This window comes from Thamnophis elegans, chromosome 7 (genome assembly GCF_009769535.1).
Source record: "Thamnophis elegans isolate rThaEle1 chromosome 7, rThaEle1.pri, whole genome shotgun sequence".
Taxonomy (NCBI): Eukaryota; Metazoa; Chordata; class Lepidosauria; order Squamata; family Colubridae; genus Thamnophis; species Thamnophis elegans.
Window position 1 is genome coordinate 70,226,278 of NC_045547.1, and position 23,839 is coordinate 70,250,116.

Genomic DNA, 23,839 nt, shown 5'->3' on the forward strand with positions numbered 1-23,839 from the left:
GAATTACTGTGCTTGATTGGCCAGCAAACTCACCTGACCTGAATCCCATAGAGAATCTATGGGGCATTGCCAAGAGAAAGATGAGAGACATGAGACCGAATAATGCAGAAGAGCTGAAGGCCGCTATTGAAGCATCCTGGTCTTCCATAACACCTCAGCAGTGCCACAGGCTGATAGCTTCCATGCCACGCCACATTGAGGCAGTAATTGCTGCAAAAGGGGCCCAAACCAAGTACTGAGTACATATGCATGCTTATCCTTTTCAGAGGTCCGATATTATTCTATGTACAATCCTTGTTTTATTGATTGCATGTAATATTCTGATTTTCTGAGATGCTGGATTTGGGGTTTTCATGAGCTGTAAGCCATAACCATCACAATTATGACACATCACGGCTTGAACTATCTTGCTTTGCATGTAATGAGTCTATCTCATATATTAGTTTCCCCTTTTAAGTTACATTACTGAAATGAATGAACTTTTCCACGATATTCTAATTTTTCGAGTTTCACCTGTATATTGAATCTAAAGGTTTTCGTGCATTGTATGTTATGGAGGTACAAAAATGCACGAGTTCATTATGTTTCATTGCAATGCTGTGTCATTAGTAATAACATTTTAGATATCTGTTTGTTGAAGTTTATAACATTTTGTAGAAGGATGAAATTAAATCAAAATTATTAGAAGAACCTGCTAAAGGGAAAAAATATTCTAAACATGATCCTAAATCTTGTGCAATGCTCAGTTCTTGACAAATTAAGTCTGCCAACTCAACTTCTCAATAAATCTGGGCATATACCACTCTTTTCTGTGTATATATACCAGTGCCAGGAGCCATGCTCCAAAATGAAGCCACAGCAAAATATTTGTTCTGGCCACTAATTATAGTAGACATTTGGTCACTTTTTCCAGCATTTAAAGTGGTTTGACAGATCTGATCCTTATTGGGTAGAAAGGTTAAATTTTATTTTATTTTTCTCTTGTGACAAACTGACACTTTAGCTGACACTTTGTCACCAATCTTTTGGACCTCAGGGACCATTAAATTCATAATTTTAAACCCTGCAGACCACTAATATGCTCTGCCTAATGACTGGCTGGGTGGGTGTGTCTAGGTGATCATGTGACTGGGTGGGCATGGCCAACTCGATGTCCCTCATGTCAAGGGGCGTCTCACCAGCCTCTACTTGCCCCACCCCTCTCAGCCACTCCTTGCCTGCCTACCTGGGCTCCTTAAGGCCCCAACCGGTAGCAGTTGTTGGAGCTAAGCAGCTAGCTTAGAGTTGGCAAAACAGCTGGCTCAGTTCAAATTGGATCTGACCAAGAAGGATGCTCAGCAGAAGCACCTCACTGAGGATTACGAGCATAGGCTTTCCAAGCAGAGGGAAGACCTGTGGGATTGCAAGGCCAGGTACCGGCACCTGGAGGCTCAGTGGGCTGAGATGGTCAGTCAGTTCCAAGCCATGATGCAGTCCCACTGGAACAAGGTCCTCCTGCTCTTTGCCACTAGTGGCACTTCCCTCCAGCCTTCATTCAAAGCCTCTCACCAGGAAGCCGAAGCAGACCCCAAGTCAGAATTTTTGCTCCCCCCCAACCCACACAAAAAGACACCGAAGGGGGAGACTCTCTGCAGCAACACAAACATTCATTGCATGTATCCAGCCCAGGGGCCGTAGTTTGAGGACCCCTGATTTAGTGCAATATAAAAAATGTAAATAATTTTCTGCGGACCATCAAATTATTCTCATGGACTACCACCCTGTTTGGAAATAGCAGATAAAAACATTTTCTGGAAAAGTGAACTCACAATGGAATGATAACTCTCAATCAGCTCCTAAGTACTTTTAGAACATTTATCATCAACATTATTCAGCCCTGATGCTTTGTGGCCTCAACCCCCCCCCCCCCCCCCCCCGAGGTACAACAATCACATCCTGCCTTCATTTTGCCTTTTGAAGGGTCAACATAATCCTGTTCTCTCATCTCTCCTTGTAAATACTAAATGTCCAGATTCTTGCAAATTCTGGATTTTCCTGCACATGCCCAGTTTTAATCTGTTCTGTCCAATTGGGAAAAAAAAGTTTTCTGAAATGTTGAATAGTGGCAAATGTGGTCTACGGGGAAGAAGAAAAGCAATAATGCTTAGCTACCGATATATCTTGATCTCAGCTAGTCCCTATTGACACCTGATCCCTGGAAAGAGGTCTTCTAGTCCAACCCCATGCACATAACAGAAATTGGGAGTTAAGGATTTGGGTAATATAAGACTGTTTTTTGTTTCTTTGAGAGGGAACAATTTAAACAGATATTTAAAGCAGCAAAGACTTTGTCTGCTGCAGCAATCACATCCAGAAAGCACACACAGGTAACTGATTCAGCAGGATTCAATAATTTCTCTTTATATATAATATAACACATGAAATAAATATACAATACTAAAAGCAGGTTTTCCAACATGATAGTAAATACAAGCAAAACACAGGCAGAGGAGAACAGTTTCAGTTCAGAGCAGCAGATTAGTTTAGAGCTCAGCACAGACTCAGAGCTACAGAGCTAAGTCACGGCCAGGCTCCAAACTGTTTCAGCTCCCATTGGCTGACTTTGTCACTAAGCCCTATTCCAGTTCATGAATGCTACACTGACAGTCTTGCAAACCAGAAAGTACTAATTTATTTATGGTTTTTGTATCAGAAATGAAGTTCTAAATGACAGAAGCTTACCATTTCCATACATTTAACTTAGAAAAGTTTGATTTTATACTACAAGTATCGATGAGTGGCAGAGACTTGTGGTTATGGGTAAGTCCTGGCAATTAGGATGTCAGGCACAAAGGATCAGGACCATATGTTAAGTTGCAGCATGGAAGATTTATTCAAGCCTACAGACAACAATCCAGTCAACTAATGGTCAACACTAACTTGGCACTAGATAAGGATCAAAGGAATTCAAGGAGAGGCTGAACTTAGATCGTTTATGGCAACATAAGGAATCTAAACTGATGATACTTTTAACTCCACACTGCTCCAGGTCTGACTGCTCTTCTTCTACATGGGACTGACAACTATTGCTAAAAAACGCAATTGTAAAGAGCAATTGTAAAGTCACATAATTGCACCAACTTACACAGCAGTTGTAGCAATCCCAGTTGCTGTCATTAGGCAAATCCCATGCAATGGTCATGTGATCACCATTTGCAACCTTCTTGCCAGCTTCCTCATTGACTTTGCTTGTTGGAAGCAACAGTGAAGGCCACACTCACAAGCCATGGGGCACTTTGACTGTTGCAATTGCAAGTTGGTTGCCAAGCACTCAAATCACAATCATATGACTGCACAGATACCATGATGATTGCAGCGACCCATCCGTAGCTTCAAATGGTTGCTGAACAAGTGAGCATTCAATGAGGATGACCTGGGAATACTAGATACTGGTAGATTTTCTTTTTTGGTACCACAAACATTGTGGGAAAGTAAAGATTTACTTTCCAGTACCACAGATACTGCTTTAATGACCACATCGCAGTGATGGCAAACATTTTGCACTCATTATGTCAAAAATTCAGAAAATGCCTATCTTGATAACGCTGGCATGTCACACACGCACACCCTTCCCAAACACAAGAGGCCACTTCGGATCTCCTCACAATACTCTCTTCTCCTCTCCTGATTCTCCAGAACTTGCACCAGAGGGCTCTCCTCAAACAGGTTCTCCAGGCACCTCAGAAAGGTGCATGAAAATGCTTGCACCATTTTCTCAGTCACCAAGGCCGTGACTCCTGCAGATCCCGGGCCAACAGAGAGCGCTCTGCGACCAGCCTCCCCAGCAAAGTTAAAGCGCTCTCGGGAACCCGCCTCTTTCGGCAACAGGGAGCTCCCGAGCGGTTGCTCCCCTGCAGACACTCCCCGTCCCATTCCACCTCGCCAGACACACCTCTCGGCCCCCGCCCTCCACCGCCGCCGCCGCCCTGGTTTGCCGTGCAGGTTAGGTTGCCCAGGAAGGCAATTTTTGGCTGCTCCGCGTCTCGGTCTTTTCTGGGGACCCATCTGCGGTCTCCATAGAGACTTTTGAGCAACCAGATCCTTTCAGGTTTGGTGACAATACGCCAGAGAACAGAAGGGGAGGAGGAGCCGGAGGGAGAGGCGAAGAAAAAAACGAGCCGCAGAGAAACGCAGCTATCGCCGGGCAAACTTTCCTAAGGCGCTCCGTGCGCTCCCGGATCGTCGTTAAAAGCCCAACTTTCGCAGCCGATTGAGAAGCGAGAAGCGCCGGCCGGGGAAAAACCCTCGCGGGAAAGTTGCGCTCCTTTGGGAAGGCGAGCCCGTAACTTTCAGCCGGGAGAAGAAGAGACGCGTGCGCCTGCCTTCTGGCCGGGGGGGAAAAGGATAAGAGGCGCTTCCCGGAGGGAGCCACTGGATCTGCGCCACGCCGGATCTCTCTTCCCTTGCCGTCGGGGACATCTAACTGAGCAGCCGAGCCGCGAAGGGGGAGATCGCAACCACGCGCGAAGAAGCCGCGGCGCTCGCGGCTCCCATGGCGAGGCCGGGATCCGCTTTGGGAAGTTGCCGTCCAGGGTGAGCCTCGGCTAAACGGCCGGCGGGGGCCCGATTGGGTGGCGAGGAGCCATTTTGAGCGCCGTTTCGACGAACCCCGCCGCAGCATCCGCCGCCAACTTCGGGAAAGTGGGCGAAAAAGTTCGGTGTCCCCGCGCCGGAGAGGAGGGGGAGCCTCGCCCTTTTCTCCAGGCTCTCCCCAGCTGCTGATGGACGAGGCCGGATGAGCAGCTCAGGGGGGTGGATGGATTGTGTAGCCCTTCGGCCGTCCTCCCTGCTTGCCAAGCCTCGGAGATGCTCCGTTTGCCGGGGGCCGCCTGCCTGTCGTGGATTTGGCTGCTGGCGCTCGCGACGGCGGGCTGGGAGCTGCATCTCCTCTGCGGCGACGACAACGCGGGCCGCTTGCTTTTGGACCTGTCGCTGGGGCCGGAGTGGCTCTGCTTTCTGGACAAGACTCGGACGCCCCGTCAGCTGAGGGACGCCGTGGAAGTGACGAGCGACGGGCTGCTGAAGACGACGGCGGCGCCGGTGGAGTGCGCGGGCCTGAGGAGAAACCCGCTGCCCCTCCATTTACGCCTGGCTTCTCCGGCCGCCGGCGTCCTTCTCTCGCTCCGCCTGCCTGTTTACCTGCACGGCTGGGTCTCCCCCGGCCGGTCCCCTCGCGTTGCCACCCTGCCTCGCCTGGCCGCTTCTCCAGCTCTTCCCCAGCATTGGGCTTCTCTGCTGTGCTTCCCTCCGCCCGCTGGGCAGCAGGTGCTTCCCAAAGTGGGGGAGGAGGCGAAAGCAGGACCTCTGCTCTGGGCTCTCATGACCCTGACCAGTTTCCCATGGTGTATCTGCCCCAAAGGTCGGCCTTTGGGGGACGTTGGGGAGAAACCACTAGACTGCCGTCTTCCCCAAGGCAGCTGCCCCCTGCAGCTTCTTTGTCACCTGAAGAGGACTCAAGGGAGTGTTTTGGTGGATCTGGGAAGGCCTTGGCACTGGGGAGTGGAACAGCCTGTAGGGGATCAATTGGAAGTGATGGCCCAGGATGGTGGCAGTTGGGATTCTGGCCCTCGAGGACCTCGGAGGATGAGGAGTGTGAACAGCCCGCCTCAGTTCAAACTGCCCAATTACCAAGTTTCGATTGCTGAGAACCGGCCCGCAGGTACCTCGGTCATCACTCTAGAAGCCCATGATCCAGATGAAGGGGAAGCAGGCCGGTTGACCTATTCTATGGAGGCCTTTTTCGACAAGAGGTCCAACGATTACTTCTCCGTGGATTCCAACACGGGAGCAATCGTCACCAGCCGTAAGCTGGATCGAGAGACGAAAGACACCCACGTGCTTCAGGTGACTGCGACGGATCACGGGTCTCCGCGGCAACGCTCAGCCGTCACCTTCCTGACGGTGACTGTCAGTGACACCAATGACCACGATCCCGTGTTTGAACAGCCGGAGTATCGGGAGACCATCAGAGAGAACCTGGAGGTAGGTTACGAGGTGCTAACTATTCGTGCCACAGATGAGGATGCTCCAGACAATGCTAATTTGCTCTATCGTATCCTAGAACCAGGCTCTGGGGAAGGGATTTTTGAGATTGACCCATATTCTGGTGTTGTGAGAACCTGTGCCACGGTGGATAGAGAGGAAGTCTCAGAATACCATCTTGTGGTCGAAGCCAATGACCAAGGGAAAGAACCAGGTCCACGAAGCGCCACAGTCACGGTGCACATCACAGTGGAAGATGAGAACGACAATTCCCCACAATTCAGCGAGAAACGCTACTTGGTACAAATACCAGAGGATACTCCGATCAACAGTCAAGTATTGCAAGTAAAAGCCACTGACCGAGACAGGGGCAACAATGCTCAGGTCCATTATAGCATCGTCAGTGGCAACCTGAAAGGCCAATTTTATATCCATTCTTTCTCTGGCTCTATTGACTTGATCAACCCCCTGGACTATGAGGCCATCCGAGAATACACTCTCAGGATCAAGGCACAGGATGGAGGGAGGCCCCCACAGATCAATTCGAGTGGGATGGTGTCCATCCAAGTGTTAGACGTCAATGACAATGCCCCTATTTTTGTAAGCACCCCCTTTCAAGCCACAGTGCTAGAAAATGTCCCCAAAGGATATTCTGTGTTACACATTCAGGCAGTAGATGCTGACTCTGGGGACAACGCTCGCTTGGAATACAAAATCTTCGAGCTCTCCCATCTTCCTGCCTTGGCATCCCCAATACAGGGGAATGCAGGGTTTCCATTCCAGATCAACAATAGTACAGGTTGGATTACAGTGTCAACTGAGCTCGACCGAGAGACTACAGAGAATTACCATTTTGGGGTGGAGGCCAGAGACCACGGAGTGCCTGTCATGTCTTCCTCTGCCAGTGTGTCTATCACTGTCCTTGATGTCAACGATAACAGTCCTACTTTCACTGAAAAAGTATACCAGCTCAGGCTGAATGAGGATGCGGCAGTAGGCAGCAGCGTCTTGACCTTGACTGCAATGGACAAAGATGTCAACAGTGTAGTAACCTACCAGATCACGAGTGGCAACACAAGGAATCGCTTTTCCATCACTAGTCAGAGCAGTGGTGGTCTGATCACTCTGGCCTTGCCCCTAGATTATAAGCAGGAAAGGCAATATGTGTTGACCGTCACTGCTTCAGATGGAACTCTGTTTGATACGGTGCAAGTCTTCATCAACGTCACAGATGCCAATACACACCGACCGGTTTTCCAAAGTTCCCACTATACCGTGAGTGTCAGTGAGGACAAGCCCATTGGAACGTCCATTGTAACCATCAGTGCCACGGATGAAGATACTGGAGAGAATGCAAGAATTACTTACATCTTGGAAGACAACATCCCTCAGTTCCGCATTGATCCTGACACAGGGACAATCACTACCTTGATGGAATTGGACTATGAAGACCAAGCTTCTTACACATTAGCCATCACAGCCCAAGACAATGGGATCCCCCAGAAGTCTGATACTACCTATGTGGAGATCCTCATTCTAGATGCCAATGACAATGCACCTCGTTTTCTTCGAGATCTGTATCTGGGCTCTGTTTTTGAAGATGTTCCTCTGTCCACCAGTGTTTTGCAGGTGTCCGCTGTAGACCGTGACTCAGGTCCCAATGGCCGCCTGGCTTATACTTTCCTGGGTGGGGATGATGGGGATGGGGATTTTTACATTGAACCCACATCAGGGGTGATACGGACATTGCGCAAGTTGGATCGTGAAAATGTGGCTGTTTACAGCTTGCGGGCTCTTGCTGTGGATAAGGGCAGCCCACTTCTCAATGCAACTGTTGATATCCAAGTTACTGTACTGGATATCAATGATAACCCCCCTGTTTTTGAACAGGACGAATTTGACATCTTTATTCAGGAGAACAGTCCTGTTGGTTCAATCGTGGCCAGGATTAGTGCAGTAGACCCCGATGAAGGAACCAACGCGCAGATCATGTATCAGATTGTAGAGGGAAACATTCCTGAGGTCTTCCAGCTTGACTTGCTTAATGGTGACCTTACAGCCCTGATGGACCTGGATTACGAGAGCCAGACAGAGTATGTTATTGTGGTACAAGCTATCTCAGCCCCACTTGTGAGCCGAGCTACCGTGCACATACGCCTGTTGGATCAAAACGACAACCCTCCTGTGTTGCATGACTTTCAGATCCTGTTCAACAATTATGTCACCAACAAATCTAATAGCTTTCCTTCTGGAGTGATTGGCAAGATCCCCGCCCAGGATCCTGATGTATCTGACCAGCTTTACTATACCTTTGTCCAAGGCAATGAATTAAACCTGCTGGTTTTGGATTCTGCTACTGGAGAACTGAAGCTCAGCCGAGATCTGGACAACAACAGACCCCTTGAGGCCATCATGAAAGTATCAGTTTCTGGTAAGTATATATTAACTATATTTGGAGTTTGTGAAGTCAGATAATGGTAGCTGCACTCCATTTATTTATTGACAGCATAGGCAAATGGGAACTTTATGCATTTCGATTTTTAATTTTCTGTGCTGGACGAGCAATTCTGGGAGTTAGTTCATGGATTTGACATTGCTGAGGTTGAGAAACACAGTTTATACTGATATATTTTAGAAGGAAAGCTGAAAGCAGGCAAGGGAAACTTTGAATTTGTTGGAACCAAGTCGTGCTTTGTTTTGATACTAACTCTCTGGAAGAGTTAGCCTGTCATATTGAAACTTGGATAATATAAGGTAAATCAAGGTATAATGGTACTGTGTATTTCTGCTGGTGAGCTAGGTTTACATTATTTAAGTGTTGAACATATATTAAAAATAAGTTAATAAGTCAGTAATAAGTTGGATCCTTTGAAATCAGCTGTAGTTTCTGTTTCCATACCTCCAAAGCTTAATCCCAAGCATAGTTACGCTGGTAGTATTAGGAAATTTGTCAGTTCAGGTGAGTCCTAACTGCCTATGTTGCATGATTTTTTACAATTATAATGAATATAATGTCTGTAGGAGCAAATGCTCAACAAACACCTTTCTTGTGAGACCACAACGATGTATGATACATCCGTCTAGACCAGTGTTTCTCAACCTTGGCAACTTGAAGATGTCCGGATGCTGGCTGGGGAATTCTGGGAGTTGAAGTCCGGACATCTTCAAGTTGCCAAGGTTGAGAAACACTGGTCTAGAATATTTATATAATTTAACTATTTTGCATGCTTAGCATTTTAAGGCCAAAGTTCTTTAATGTGAATGCAGAAGATGGCAACAGTAGTATTAATAATCCTAAAGCAAACCAGAAGCAGAATACTTGGCAGTATTACTGCCTTTTGTATATATCTATTGTCATTATTTCCAGACATATTTTAGTAGGAGTAGAAGACTTTAAGGGCAAATTCCATAGCATCCTGTTTGATGATTAACATAATAGATTTTGCCTAGTCAAGATAAATCTAAATGCATTTGCAGTATTAACAAGGATTAGTGTGATATTGTTGTTGGTGTAGGAAGAACAATGTATCACTATCTCTAAAGTAGAAAAAAAAGATTTCCACATAGACATTAATATGATGCTCCAGAAATATGTAGGGACAATATTTTGGCTGTAAGAGTCAATATTCTGGAGGATGTAGTTTTTGTCCACATTTTGTGGGAAAATGTTATGCATGTCAAAGCAGTTTTATAAACCCTCCTCTGAAATTAAAGGAATTTAAGCTGGATTTTATCTTCTAATACATTTATTTTGGCATGGATTTTCATAGGCTAGACTGGCTCCATCCATTGTATTTGACTCTATGAAGAGTTTAACAAGTTAAGGAGTTTAAAAACACTTGTATTGAATCTGACTAAATGGCTTTAAGTGCTTTTGATTTCATTATTGTTTTGTAACTTTGAGAAATATTGGGAAATTAAGAATTGCAGAAGCAATCTCATTCATTATAATACATGTCTTGTTGCTGCCTGCAGTAGCTAGTCGCACATTAGATAGTTAGTTTTAAACAAAATCTACATTACATGGCAAGGAGATTCATATATGTTTAAATGTACCGGCTTTTGTTTTCTAACAAACATTAATACATTCTACTGGATATTGCTAATAATGTCTAATGTTAAAATGGCTTTAAAATATTCAAATAGTATGTGTTTAATAGATATTCCATTTTACACTATAGGTATATCTGAAAAACACAGATATTGTAGGGAATGATCAGCTCTTGAACTGTCATTCAAACTGTGCCATTCATTGCTCTTTATAATTATAGCATCAGTGTAGCCAAGTCTAGCCTTTTCCAGTTTCATTCTTCTGGAGGTGTTTTTTCTTTTTTCTTTTGCAAACCTCCCAACCAGCTGCAATGCAGCTCTTGTTGACCTTTTGAGCCTTATAGTGAATGGTATCTTGTTAGGGATGCTTTTCACTCCTGATAGTCTTTTCGCTTTTGTGTGAAATGGCTTCAGCGTGTGTATTAAATTTGGAAGGTGTTTTTCCTTGCCCCCCCTTGTGCTGAAAAGTTACTCAAATTAGTCTGATTCTGTCAGCACTTAATTAGAATGTAGTGCCAAGGAGAGAAGTCAAGTCAGTGCAACAGTAGTGTATTCGATCATGCTTACACAACTAGTGCTAACACTCACTGTTAGCCAAGGTATCAATAATAATACTCACTGTTAAAATCTATGACTTTATTCAACTTATTATTCCTTTATTTCACTAGACTTAGATGCCAGTTACTCTGGGTGGTTTGCAATTTAAGCAAAAGAAAATTATTCCATATACAAAATGGGAAAAAAATCAACATCTGTCAAGACCATATACTAAGTATACTTGATAATTGAATAAGATTTGAGTCAGATCTTTACCAGTAATTAATTGTAGTTAACATAGTTGTTGCTTCTGTGTTAGGTAGAGATTTCCAGAGATAATATCTGAGTTGACTTGATTATCTTGGCTTGTGGTGTCTTGTTTTTGGATTGTGCCTATGGTCATAGTCAAGCTGAATCAACTGATAATAGTATAATAATATCTAATGTTGAAAGATAAAGGACATGTCATAAAAGAAACCTCAAACTGTACTACATGGGTTGATAAAGTTCAACACAGAAGGAAAGGAGAATTTAAGTTTGGATTTTCACTATAATAATCCTAAAGATTCCAGTAATTAGATGTAAGCAGGTTGAATATATCTAATTTTTTTAAAAAATGAATTTAATGTGTTAATGCTGGCTGGAGAATTCTGGGAGTTGAAGTCCACAAGTCTTAAAGTTGCCAAGTTTGGGGACCCCTGTGTTAATGTTTCAACATTTCAAATACCATTGTGTGTGTTTATTGTCTTCAAGTCTGTTGTTTCTATAGGATTTCCCTGGGGAACTAAGCATCAATCTAAACAATCCCTTCATTCAGAGCCAGATTAAAGCTCTTTCAAATATGATAATGACCGCCTTAATTGAAGGAACAAAACGCAACACGTAATTATTTATACACAGTTATACACAGGGATATTTTGTATAAGTTTGGGAATGTATAGTGGTATAAGTATTATTTTTACTGTAGCTGTAAATACATTACAGTGTATGTTGGCTTTATTGCTTCTGTGCAGTTTTAACTCTAGTTGGTTTTTACTTCTTAATTTTAACTGAGGCTGGATTCACGCCTTGATCCTATGGTGGCGTGATATAAACGCAGGTATCCTTGACTTATGACCACAACTGAGACTGGAACTTCCATTGCTAAGTGATGCAATTGTTTAGTGGATCACACCCAATATAATTAGCAATAGCACTTATATACCACTTCACATTGATTTTACAGCCCTCTCTAAGCAGTTTACAGAGTCAGCCTATTGCCCCCAACAATCTGGGTCCTCATTATATCCACCTCGGAAGGATGGAAGGCTGAGTCAATCTTGAGCCTGCTGAGATTCGAACTGCCAAATTGCAGGCAGCCGGCAGTCAGCAGAAGTAGCCGCCTGCAGTACTGCACTCTAACCACTGAGCCACTGCAAAAACAAAACAAAACCTTTTTTGTCATGATCATTCAGCAAATCATTCTGGTTCATTAAGTAAATTGAGAAGTGCTTAAGCCAGTCTGGCTTCCTCCTTTGGTTTTGCTCATTGGAAAACCTGTGGTAAGGTTGGAAATGATGATCACATGACACTAGTATCCTGCAACTGTCATAAATCCATGCTGGTTGCCAAGCACCTGAATTCTGATCACATGACCATGGGGGGGGCACTGCAATGGTCATAAGTGGCGGGACTTTATGTAAGTCACTTTTTTCAGTGCTGTTATAACTTTGAATAATGGTTAAACAAATAGTTGTTAAGTTGAGGACTTTTTGTTTCTTGTATTACACCCCTCAGTATAAATTCGAAAGGCTAAAATTGTCAGGAAATTTTAAACTGCGATATACTGAATAGTTAGACTATAGCAGTTAGTTGTAAAGTGGATATTACCTATAACTGTGAAAAACATTAATTAAATGAGAGATGAAACTGAATAATATTAATACATTGGATGAGATTTTGGCCATTGAATTAAAAGCTTCATCGATGTGAAACTTGATCAGCATTTAAATGAAGACATATTTAAAATAATTTTATCATAAGAGAATTTTCTACAATATTGTTGCAGTAATTAAAATGTAGCCAAATAATAAAGAAGTTACTGAAGATAAAACTCACTGGAAGCTTTTTTTTTTTTTTTTTTTTAAATTGACCTTATCATTACAGTTCATACTCTTTTATGATATTTTAAATATGCTTGTAATATTTAACTTCCTTACTTGTTTCTTGATTTTTAATGGAGCAACCAATGGGCACTCATCTACCTGCAGGGAAAAAAACACACAAACAGCTGTTTGTTTGTTCTGTATTAGAACTTTGAAAGTGGTACTGTAAGTGATAAAGAAAATGTTACGAATCTACAGTATTTGACAAGTAATCTCTTTTTAATTAGAGTAATGCATGGAAAAAAGTAAGGCTTCTAATGCTTGCAGCAGAAACAGTTAATGCTACTATAGAAAACTCAAATTTCATTTTATGTATAGAAATGGAAAGTGAAACTTGGTTAAATGGATATTTCAACATCATCCATAATATAATGTAATACAAAGATGAATATAAGAGGTGTGTTTGCATACATGGGTATTTATGTCTATGCTGAAATCAGACACAGTAGATTGTCTAAAACAGCCTATTGATGTAGACATCAGTCAACCCAAAGAAGATATTCAAAATCCTATTTTACAATGGCTTCAGAACTTGGTGCCTTTTTTTTGCGCAACAGGTTTTCTGGAAGCACTTTTGCATTCAAGCACACTCTTGAATCTATACTTTCAAAAAGTCTGGTTTCTAGGCAAATTAGTGGTGGCTGAATTCAAATACTTAGTGAATTGCTCCCTGAAAACTATTGTAATGTGAAACAACTTAGTCAAGTATGTAAACTTTTCAGAAATGGATTAATATGGACTGAGATAAGGAGGACTTGATGCTTTCCTGTTACCCCTGTTCATACACATGCAGATATCCCTCATATGTATTTTATAATTGTACTGATTTTTTCCCCTTTATAAGAGTGGTCCTGCTTTATTTAAGATCTTCCAGTTGCAGGCCCTGTCTCATAGAGGTGCAGAATTTTGTTAGAATTATGCAGAGTGAGCTGTTCTTTTATTTACTACTGTTTTTACATACTTTTGCAAAGGCTTATTTCAAAATTTGGCTGTTACCTTGTTGCACAGGAAAGAAAGAGCTGCTTTGGATGCCATCAAAGGATGGATTAAGACATGAACTGCCCTCTGTGGCTAGGGAATTAAATTCCATTAATGTAAAATGTTGCTGTCATTATATCCCTTTAGGTCAGACAATTATCTGATTGTCCCTTTCTATTGAAAGCAGGATATAATTTATTCTGATTATGAATCACTTGTTTTGATATGATTGTTAGATAATGTTCTCCATGCAAGAAAGAAGCACTCCTCTCTCATCTGCCATATACTAAAAACAGTAAGAAATAAAAATTTAATGAATTCTGAAATGTCTGTATGTGTTAGTTTAAGGATAATTTGAATTACAGAGTGACTTCACATACAGCAGCAATTCTTATGAATCCAATTCTTGGATTCATAAGAACTCTTAGGAAACCACTATTGCCTATATGATTTTTTTCTGAAAAATTCTACTGAATGGAATTTCAGTGTGGAGAATTCTTAAACATCAAGTGTATGTTCCTAATAATGACAGTGAGAAAAGGAAATGACAAAAGTTGTGCTTTATGAACAAACTTCCATTCAAAATCCTTAGATTTCATAATGTTCTTATTGTGGTTAGAAAGTGTGCTGTTGTGTTTGTTTTCTTTATAGCCATGATATTTCATTAGGTTCCTTGATTATGAAAACTATATTTAGGTGTATTCTGGGAGGGGGGAAATAATCTTGATTTTCAAAACCAATATAATTAATTGTTATTTATTGAGGGCATTGCTGCAAATCTAATTCAGAAGAGGCAAAAGGCAAAGGGATTTTAGATTAGTGGAATCTTCAGGGTATTCCTATGTCATGTAGGATGTTATGATATACCTTTTCATATTGGCTAGAAAAGATATTGATAAATGAATGCCTTTTCTGGAGTTATTTGTATGTTAATGATAAATTGGCTGTGTTTGTGTAGGTGTCGGTGTTGCTGATTTGATTGCATTCTATAGTATCCATGTGTCTCACTGAAAATAATCCAGTTCATATGCAATAGAATTGTAATTTTTTTCCTATGATTCATTCCCAAATCTTCCATCCCACCATTAAATCTATTGGGGCTTAGTTAGTTCGTGCCCTGACTATACCTCTTTACATTTTGAGAACTCCGTGATTTGTATGTATGTTCAGGATTGCTGGATAAAAGTGCTGATAGCAGCTGTAAAAGTTTTAACAGGCAGTTACTATTTTACCCACATAGAAGAGAAGCCAATGATTCCTGTAAGACTATGCATGTTCTGACATTTATATGCACTATCTAAGGGAGGGGAGGAACATGCAAAGTAAATTTATGCAATATTCAGAATATCGTGGTTTTTGCTCCTTTTTCTGCCAATTTATTTTAGAAAGAAAAACATTTCACGTTGAGCTATATTCAGATTAGGCCAGCATTTTCAATTAAACTACAAATTAATCAAGTAGATTTCAACATTTATTTTCAAATCATTTGCTTGTTCAAGTTTTATTAATTCTGTTGCTCTGAGAGTTGCTAACAACCTATTTGCCTATACAAGGACAGTGAATGTGTGTAAAAGGATCTTGTTAACATGATAAGGTTATAATGATGTACTTTGTCACTTAAAAAGGCAAGCACTAAATAGCAATGACATGGAAAGTGAGACCTCTCTCACTGCTGACATATGTAATTATAAATGTACAACTCTTTATCATCTACAAAGCTTGTGATGGGGAGCCAAACTGTTTTCAGCGCTGTTTGGGAAATCCTGATAGATCCCCTTGGTGTAGCTTTGAAACTGCAGATGAGAAACTGTCCAAAATATTTCAGCAATAGAAATAAGTGGATCTGTCAGTGAATAACAGCTGACCAAATGGATAGTTTTGGTGTTCTGGGAAATCTGTTGTGTAAATGGAGTCCACGAACTGTTAGCTGGTTGTCTTAATAAAGGGAGGAAATGACACCGAAAGAAATGTATGAATATATGTGGTGTCAACCATTCGCTTCATTTAAAATCTGTCCTGCATAAATAAATTCACTTTCAGACCCAATAAAAAGGAACACTTATATCCTCATTAAAGAAGATATATGTCTGCAACAGGAAGGCTTCCTGCCAGTCTGAGAAGATAAAAGAAAACTAAATGTATAAATAGATGTATAAACTTATCTGAAATATTTTGGGAAATATTAACAAAGTCACAATATTATATTTCCCCAAAGGGAGAAATGGAGAATCATGTTTTTTTAGAGGCTGAAAGCAACCACCCCTTTTTCTTAATAGCCCACAGCAGATGCCAGCACTTAAGAGATAAAGAGTTTATTGAAAGAAGACAAGTATCTAGATAGCTTCATTCATAAGCAAAGCAAATACTGCAGGCAGAAATCCATTGAAGACAGGATATTTTGAAACTCCCTGCAGCAAAGTCTGAACAAAGGCAGAATGGTAGGATTAGAAGCAATCCCTCACTCAAGATCCAGCACAGGACGAAAGTCACAATAGGAATTTCCTAACATCCTTTCAGAAGACAAGCCCCTTCATTGCACCATCCCAGAGCAGTTCAAACTTCAGACCTGAGAGCTCAGATAAACAATAAACCAGAAGTTGACCAAATTAGCTCAAACAAGCACTTAGGATTTGCATTTTCTCTTTTGCCTATAGACCCAGCTATGACCCCTACATAACCCCTACATGACCCCATAGGAATTTGATAACATCCAATAGAATACATATTCTTGCATAGGAACAGGAAGCTCAAGTGCAAAGCCTCATAAAGGTATTAAAAACCCCTACTCTCAATTCCATTTTGTCAGCAGCACTAGAACCATAAACACTGGTGGTTCTGTTCATCATTAAACTATCTTTCCAAACACCCTCCATCTTTCCAGTGTCTTTCTCCCAGCTTGGCACTGAACCAGCTGGGTTTTCCTTCCAACACTGATAAATATGTGCTTGTATGCATGCATACATTGATACCATTTAATCTTTTAACTCAAAATCTTTTAATTTAGTGGGGGAAAAGGAAAGAAAAAAAATCAATGGAAAGAGTAACCATTAGTATTAAAATGTTTACTGCATACAGAATATGGTACACATTAATAGCCAAGTATTTGTGTGTGTGTGTGTGTGTGTGCGCGCGCGCGTAATAAAATACATATAGTATACATATAGATAGTAACGTGATCCAAATGGCTTTTCCTATTAACTTATATTTTCTCACGAATGGATATAATTTCCTCATTATTCTAATAATTGTTTTATCACCTGAGCTCTTATGAGAAATTTTTAAAGCATCAGGTTGCCTCTTTACAGTAGCATCCTCCTGTATTGAAGCTTCACAAAATTGCTTCACTTAGTTTCTGAGGTCTGTTACTCTGCATACAAAAGACCATCTGCCTTTTATTCTAATTTAAACTTTGAGAGCAAGTTCTACAACCTGACTAAAGTCACTGTGAAGTGTTCAATGTCTATCTCACAATGACTCTTATTAATGAATTTGAATGGTTGTCAATAACTCTGCATTAGCATTGGTCACAGAAAGCACTTGAGGCCACACTCCATAATGGTTATTCAGAGACTCATCGGAGTTGGCTTTCTGCCTAATTTACTATTTATAGCAGAAAAACAAACAATTATTTGACAGACAAAATCACAGAGTTTGATTCACGGGTTGTTACAGAGTTAAAAGGAGGGTCTTTTTCCTAGTGCTAATCCTTGTCAAAATGGCTGGGCCTAAGTAGTTTGTTTTCCACTCCTTGGCTTTTTTTTTAGAACACACATGTTTTTAGCAATTTCCCTTCTGATACTTAATGGGTACATTTATTAAGAATGCTGGAGATTTCATTTAATAAGCACCAAATAGAAGCATCATAGGGGCAAATGACTAATGTGTGGTCGCAGAAATATTTTAAAATACAGACATAAAAAATGGTACAGCTTCATTAATTGCTTATCCCATTCCTTTGAGGACCTGTTTTATACAAATAGAGCAGAGCACATAAAATTGCTCATTCTCTTTCTCTCAGTTAAGCAACTACACGGGTGTCAAACTCGCATCATCATGGCGGAATCACGTGACGTATCACAACTTTCCCCCCCTTCGCTAAACTGGGCCAGTGTATGACGCATCCAGTCCGCGGACCACAAATTTGACAAACCTGAGCTACTAGTATTTTGGCCTTGTTCCCTGGTGGATAATACCTTCAATAAGTAAAGTCTTGTGTCTGAATAAAAACCTTAACCATTGGTTCAATTATTAAATTTAATGATGAGGCAGCTTATTTTTATTTTATATTAAGTGAGGCCACTTGGCTTATTGGTTATTGTGATTGTGGACTGAAATCTATTTTTCAGTGGGCCTTTATAATTTCTTTGAGAAGTATAGAAACTTTGAAGTCAGTAACAAAATATCCTGTATTATTCCCCCATGGACACACTTTTTAAAATATTGATATATGTGATATCTGATAAAACTTCTATAGGATAGAATAGCAGAGTTGGAAGAGATCTTGGAGGTCTTCTAGTCTAACCCTCTGCCTAGGCAGGAAACCCTACACCACTTCGGACAAATGGTTATCCAACATCTTCTTTAAAACTTTCAGTGTTGGAACATTCACAACTTCTGGAGGCAAGTTGTTCCACTGATTAACTGTCCTCACTGTCAGGAAATTTCTCCTCAGTTCTAAGTTGTTTCTCTCCTTGATTAGTTTCCACCCATTGCTTCTTGTCCTACCCTCAGGTGCTTTGGAGAAATAGCTTGACTCCCTCTTCTTTGTGGCAACCCCTGAGATATTGGAACACTGCTATCATGTCTCCCCTTGTCTTTCTTTTCATTAAACTAGACATACCCAGTTCCTGAAACTTTGTTGTGGGAGATGCTATTGGACACTACTATAATATGGCAAAACATTCAGGGATTTCTTGAGGAAATGTTTTTTTTTTAAAGTTTAGAAAACTAACCCTTAGGGTTTAACCTAGATCAACTGTGGAGTTCTTGAGGCAAAATACAAAGCATTTGAATAATTTTATCTTACTATCAGTAATGGTTTAGCCTCAGTGCCTTTGTTTGTTGTGGTAATTCTTTCATTACAGATAGCATCACTTCTACTGATGTGGTGCAAATGACTGCCTTATTGTTCCTGCTCTGTGTTGTCAGAGGAGACTATAACTTTTGAAAGTCCCAGCTTAGGGCCTCCAGGGCTAGTTAAGTGACAGCATTTCCTGCTCGCCTGATTTTAAAATCTTACCTCAGGCCTAATTATTCCATGTCTTGATGCAATAAACATTTCTGGAAATATCTGTAAACCGGTTTTTCCTATAAAATGATATGACTTGTAGTACTGGAAGATGTTTTTGGTGAATGTTATTCTGTTATAATAATTATCCTATTATATTATTTTGGTGAATAATAATAGGTGTGCAATATTTCTTTCCCAGGAATTTTAGAAGCAATAGCAATAGCACTTAGACCTATATACGGCTTCACAGTGCTTTTACAGCCCTCTCTAAGCAGTTTACAGAGTCAGCCTATTGCCCCCAACAATCTGGGTCCTCATTATATCCACCTCAGAAGGATGGAAGGCTGAGTCAATCTTGAGCCCGTGGGGCTTGAACTGCCAAACTGCTGGCAATCAGCAGTCAGCAGCCTGCAGTACTGCACTCTAATCATTGCGCCACCACAGCTCTTGAAGAATGTGCAAACCGTAAATGAATATAGTATATAGTGATATTCAGATAAATTAGAGCAGTGATGGCAACCTTTTTTGGCTCGCGTGCCGTAAGTGGGGGGAGCACAGGGGTGTGTGTGCATGGGCGTGCCACACCCATAATGCAATGTGTGACTCCCCCCCACCAGTGCGCATGCATGCATGACAGGTGCTCCCCCCATTTTTTGCATGCTTTTTTCGCCCTCCCCAGGCTCTAGAGGCTTTATAGGAGCCTGGGGAGGGTGAAAAAAGTCTCCCTGTCCCTCCCAGAGGCCCTCCGGAGCCTTCAGAGACCTTCAGGAGGCTTCCCTGAAGTCTCCAGAGGACTAAAAATGACTCTAGAAGCAAACCGAAAGTCTGTCTGTCCCTGAACTTCTGGTTTGTCCATAGGGCCGTTTTGCGCTCCGGGGGCTTCAGGGAAGCTCCTGAAGCCTCCGGAGGGCCTCTGGGGGGGAGACTTTTCATCCTCCCCAGGCTCCTATAAAACATCTGGAGCCTAGGGAGGCCGAAAAATAGCTTTAAAAAAGGCTGAACTCAGCTGGCCAGCGTGCGCATGCACGCTGACCAGCTGACAGGGCATCGCCTCGCATGCCTGACAAATGGCTCTGCATGCCACCTGTGGCACATTTGCCATAGGTTTGCCATCCCAGAATTAGAGGAAAAATAATATAGAGTTATGCTTAAATGTGAGATTTTTAACAAACATGACATAAGCTAATTCTGAATTGTTTGATTAGATCACATTGCATTCCGTTTATAATCAGGTGAAAGATATCAATCCATAATTGAGTGGGAAAATGTTAACATCAGAAAATAATAATTGATTCCTGGGTGACAAAACAAGCTCTCACACAAAAATGGATACATGTCATTAGCAAGCAATGAAAATGTATGCTTCTGCTTAATCAATTCTCCCAGTACTACAATATGTCTTGCATTGTGGTCATAGCACTTGGGAGGTAAGCCTGCTCTGGATAGGATTACATAACTTCTTAAGCAACAAGAATTAGAACTGATGCCAGACAATCATGGATGTTCAGGAGAACCTTTACCACTTTTACATGATAATCCCTATCTGAATAGAAGGACTTGCATTGGAGCATTGATGTGCTAATATCCCATGAGATGTTGTTACAATTTGAATGGATTTATAGTAATGCTTTTGCTGTCCTTTGTCAATTGCTCATAGCTGTTGTGATGTACAATATATAAAATGTGTAAATAATTGTTTGCCAAGTGCATTACTAATATATAACTGTGAATGTAGCATACAGGTTCATTTGTCTATTAAACTTAGTCTGGTGATATCTGAGCTGCAAAAATCCAGGCAGATGCAGAAAACTCTTTGCTGATGTCTACCACAGTGTTTGTCAACAATTTTAAAATGTGTGGACTTCAACTCCCAGAATTCCCCTAACTAGCATGTATCCTAAAGCTGCCATGGTTGACATGGTTTCTTGGATTTTTGCAATCCAAATCGAAATATACTCACCCAGCTTCCAGTATTAATGTTCTTATTTCAGTGCAAAGCAAGAAGGAATTGAAAGCTGACACACTCTCAAACTCAGAACATAAACTACCTGTGCTATTCAAGCAAGGTCAAAGATCAAAGCCTTTTAAAAATCTGCAGTACTGTAGGGCAATGAACATTTATTAAGCTACCTGCCAGGGAGAGGGGCCTCCAGTTGGAGGATATATGGAACATGTATTCTTTGCTTTGATGCCTTGTTTCAGCAACCAATCAGCCCTGCATACTGTACATCACTATACCCGGACTCTAAACCAAGTAGCTGCTTCATTAAAACTGAAGAGTAATTCAATCGTTTTGGGAAAGCAAGATACTTAATAATTGAAGGACACGAACAAAGCAATCTTTTTTTCACCCTTTGGGGCATACATTGCATTTTTAAAAACTGAACTGAAATTTCATTCTATTTTATTTGGTTCTTTTAACAGTTTACAGATTAGTTTTTTTCTTGTTTTTTTTAAATCTTGATTATTCCAATTTCATTTTAAATTGCTTTTGTCAAATTTTAGTAATAATTTGTTTCTGGATATTTGCAATTTGATATGGCCCAAGACTCAATGTCAACTTATTTTAATAAGAATAAGAAAAAAATCTTGATTATACGATTACCACCTCCAAACTTCCCATTGTTAAATTGCACCAAGAGGAAAACAAGATTTCTGCTTTTGCGTTGGACTTTAAACATTATTAAAACAAAGACAAATGGAGCAGTTTTAATACTACTTATTTTAATAACATTTAACACGGCACAGTACATAAACCAAATGGTTCAGTTGAGATCTGCATATGTGGGACTGATTGGGGTAGATTGCAGGGGTAACAACCAAATACAATTTTATCCTATTTTATCTGTATCTTAAATTATTGTATTCTATTCCAATTTCATTTTAGACTATATTTTATTCCATTTTAAATCCTATTTTATTCCGATTTCATTTTAAATTGTATTTTATCAATTCCATTTTAAATTGCTTTTAGCAAATTTTAGTAATAATTTGTTTCTGGAACTTTGCACTTTAATATGGCCCAAGGGCTCATCAATAAGACTCAATGTCAGCTTATTTTAATAAGAATAAGGTTTTAAATAGAATCTCCAGAATTCATTGAGGACAGCAAACTTTGAAAGGATGTTAGTAGATAAATAATGAAATGAAAATAGAACTTATAGGTCACAATTGGGAAGAGACAACAAGTAGTAACAAGTTGTGGATGAAACAGTACAAATGTGATAAGGATCTATAGATTTTGAAATATGATAAGGGTGCTATAGATTTCCTCCCCACTTTATTCTTAAAGTTTTGTACTTCAGTTCTCACATAGGAGTGGCAGTCATGCTCTGGTAGTCACATTGAGGAAGGGAGAGGGTGAGAATAATAAATTATGTGAGATTACAGGTGACTTTTATTTTTCAAACATTTTCAGGTGCACGGTGAATTCCTGGTTTAAGTTAATACCTCATTCCACCTTGTGGTATTTATATTAGCTGATGAGTAAACTTCCTTCTTTTATTTTCAAAAGAAATGGGTGTGCTATGCTGATAGGTAAATAACAGAATAATCTATTTTAGTATGTTCTGTGATTGGGCTTCACTTATTTCTGTTGCAACAGGCTGCAGAGATTTCTGCTGCCTTTCTGATAAAGTGCGTTTGACCGGAAAAGTATGATTTTAAAGGCAAAAGTAATCAAAGCTGTGATGGCACAAATTGTGACTCATGCATTAACAACATTTACAACAAATTAAAGTGTGTGTGCTTATACTGTACATGTGTATACATGTGAATGAGTGTATAGAGGTTAGTTGGTTAATAATTGTGTTTTATTAAATTAGCCTCCCAGCACTAGCACATTAGCATTTTGTGACAGGGATAAAAAGCTTTGTTTCAGTCCTAAATACTTACTTATAAAATCAAATGAAAAAACTTTCTCATTGATTGGTTTGGTTCAGCATTAGTATAAATTACCTCCTTTAATGGGATGATGTCCATGTATATCCACTTCAGCTTGAGATAATCCATCTGCTAATTATGCTGCTGGGGATAATGATTTTTGAAATTGTTCATCTGGACAACATCAGCTTCAGAAGCACTAGCAGGAAGTCATTGGTATATGAAAACTTTCCCTTCTCTTACTCTTCATTTCTCCAAGGATACATTAGGATCGTGCAGTTTCATGGGAAGTGGATGACCATAAAACTGAAGTAATAAAATAATAAACTTCAGATTTGAAAGAAAAAAGAGCTTTCTAAGTTTAAGGAGGCATCTCTAGTGTGTTTGTTGGCAATTCTTTAAAGTCATTGCATCTTTTTTTACAAAGTGCTCAATTACTGTATGCAGCTACAGGGTAAGGAAATGATGTGTTTGGCTTATGGAGTTGCTGACAAGTGCTAATCTTCATTGTTGTTCTTGTTGTTAGTTGTGAAGTCATGTCCGACCCATTGCGACCCCAGGCCTTTCTGTCCTCTACCATCCTCTGGAGTCCATTTAAGCTTATACCAACTGCTTCGGTGATTCCATCCAGCCACCTCATTCTCTGTTGTCTCCTTCTTCTTTTGTCCTCAGCGTTAGGCTCTTCTCCAGTGAGTCCTTCCTTCTCATTAGGTGGCCAGAGTATTTAAGTTTCATCTTCAAGATCTGGCCTTCTAAAGAGCAGTCAGGGTTGATCTTCCCTAGGACTGACCGGTTTGATCACCTTGCAGTCCAAGGGACTCACAGGAGTCTTCTCCAGCACCAGAGTTCAAAGGCCTCAATTCTTTGGTGCTCAGCCTTTCTTATAGTCCAACTTTCACAGCCATACATTGCAACTGGCAAAACCATTGCCTTGACTATACACGCTTTTGTTGGCAGGGTCATGTCTCTGCTTTTAGCTAAACTGATAATCCACTCC

General features: G+C 40.8%; 1 protein-coding gene across 3 annotated transcripts in view; it reads left to right on the forward strand.

Annotated features, from left to right (window-relative positions):
* Positions 1-2,571: 2,571 nt before the first annotated feature.
* Positions 2,572-23,839, forward strand: part of CELSR1 (cadherin EGF LAG seven-pass G-type receptor 1) — a 184,874-nt gene continuing 163,606 nt past the window's right edge. For all 3 annotated transcript variants that reach the window (XM_032220771.1, XM_032220773.1, XM_032220772.1), the window contains exon 1: positions 2,572-8,452. In XM_032220771.1, coding sequence (XP_032076662.1) covers positions 4,846-8,452 — 3,607 coding nt within the window. In that variant the 5' untranslated portion in view covers positions 2,572-4,845. The remainder of the gene's footprint in view (positions 8,453-23,839) is intronic.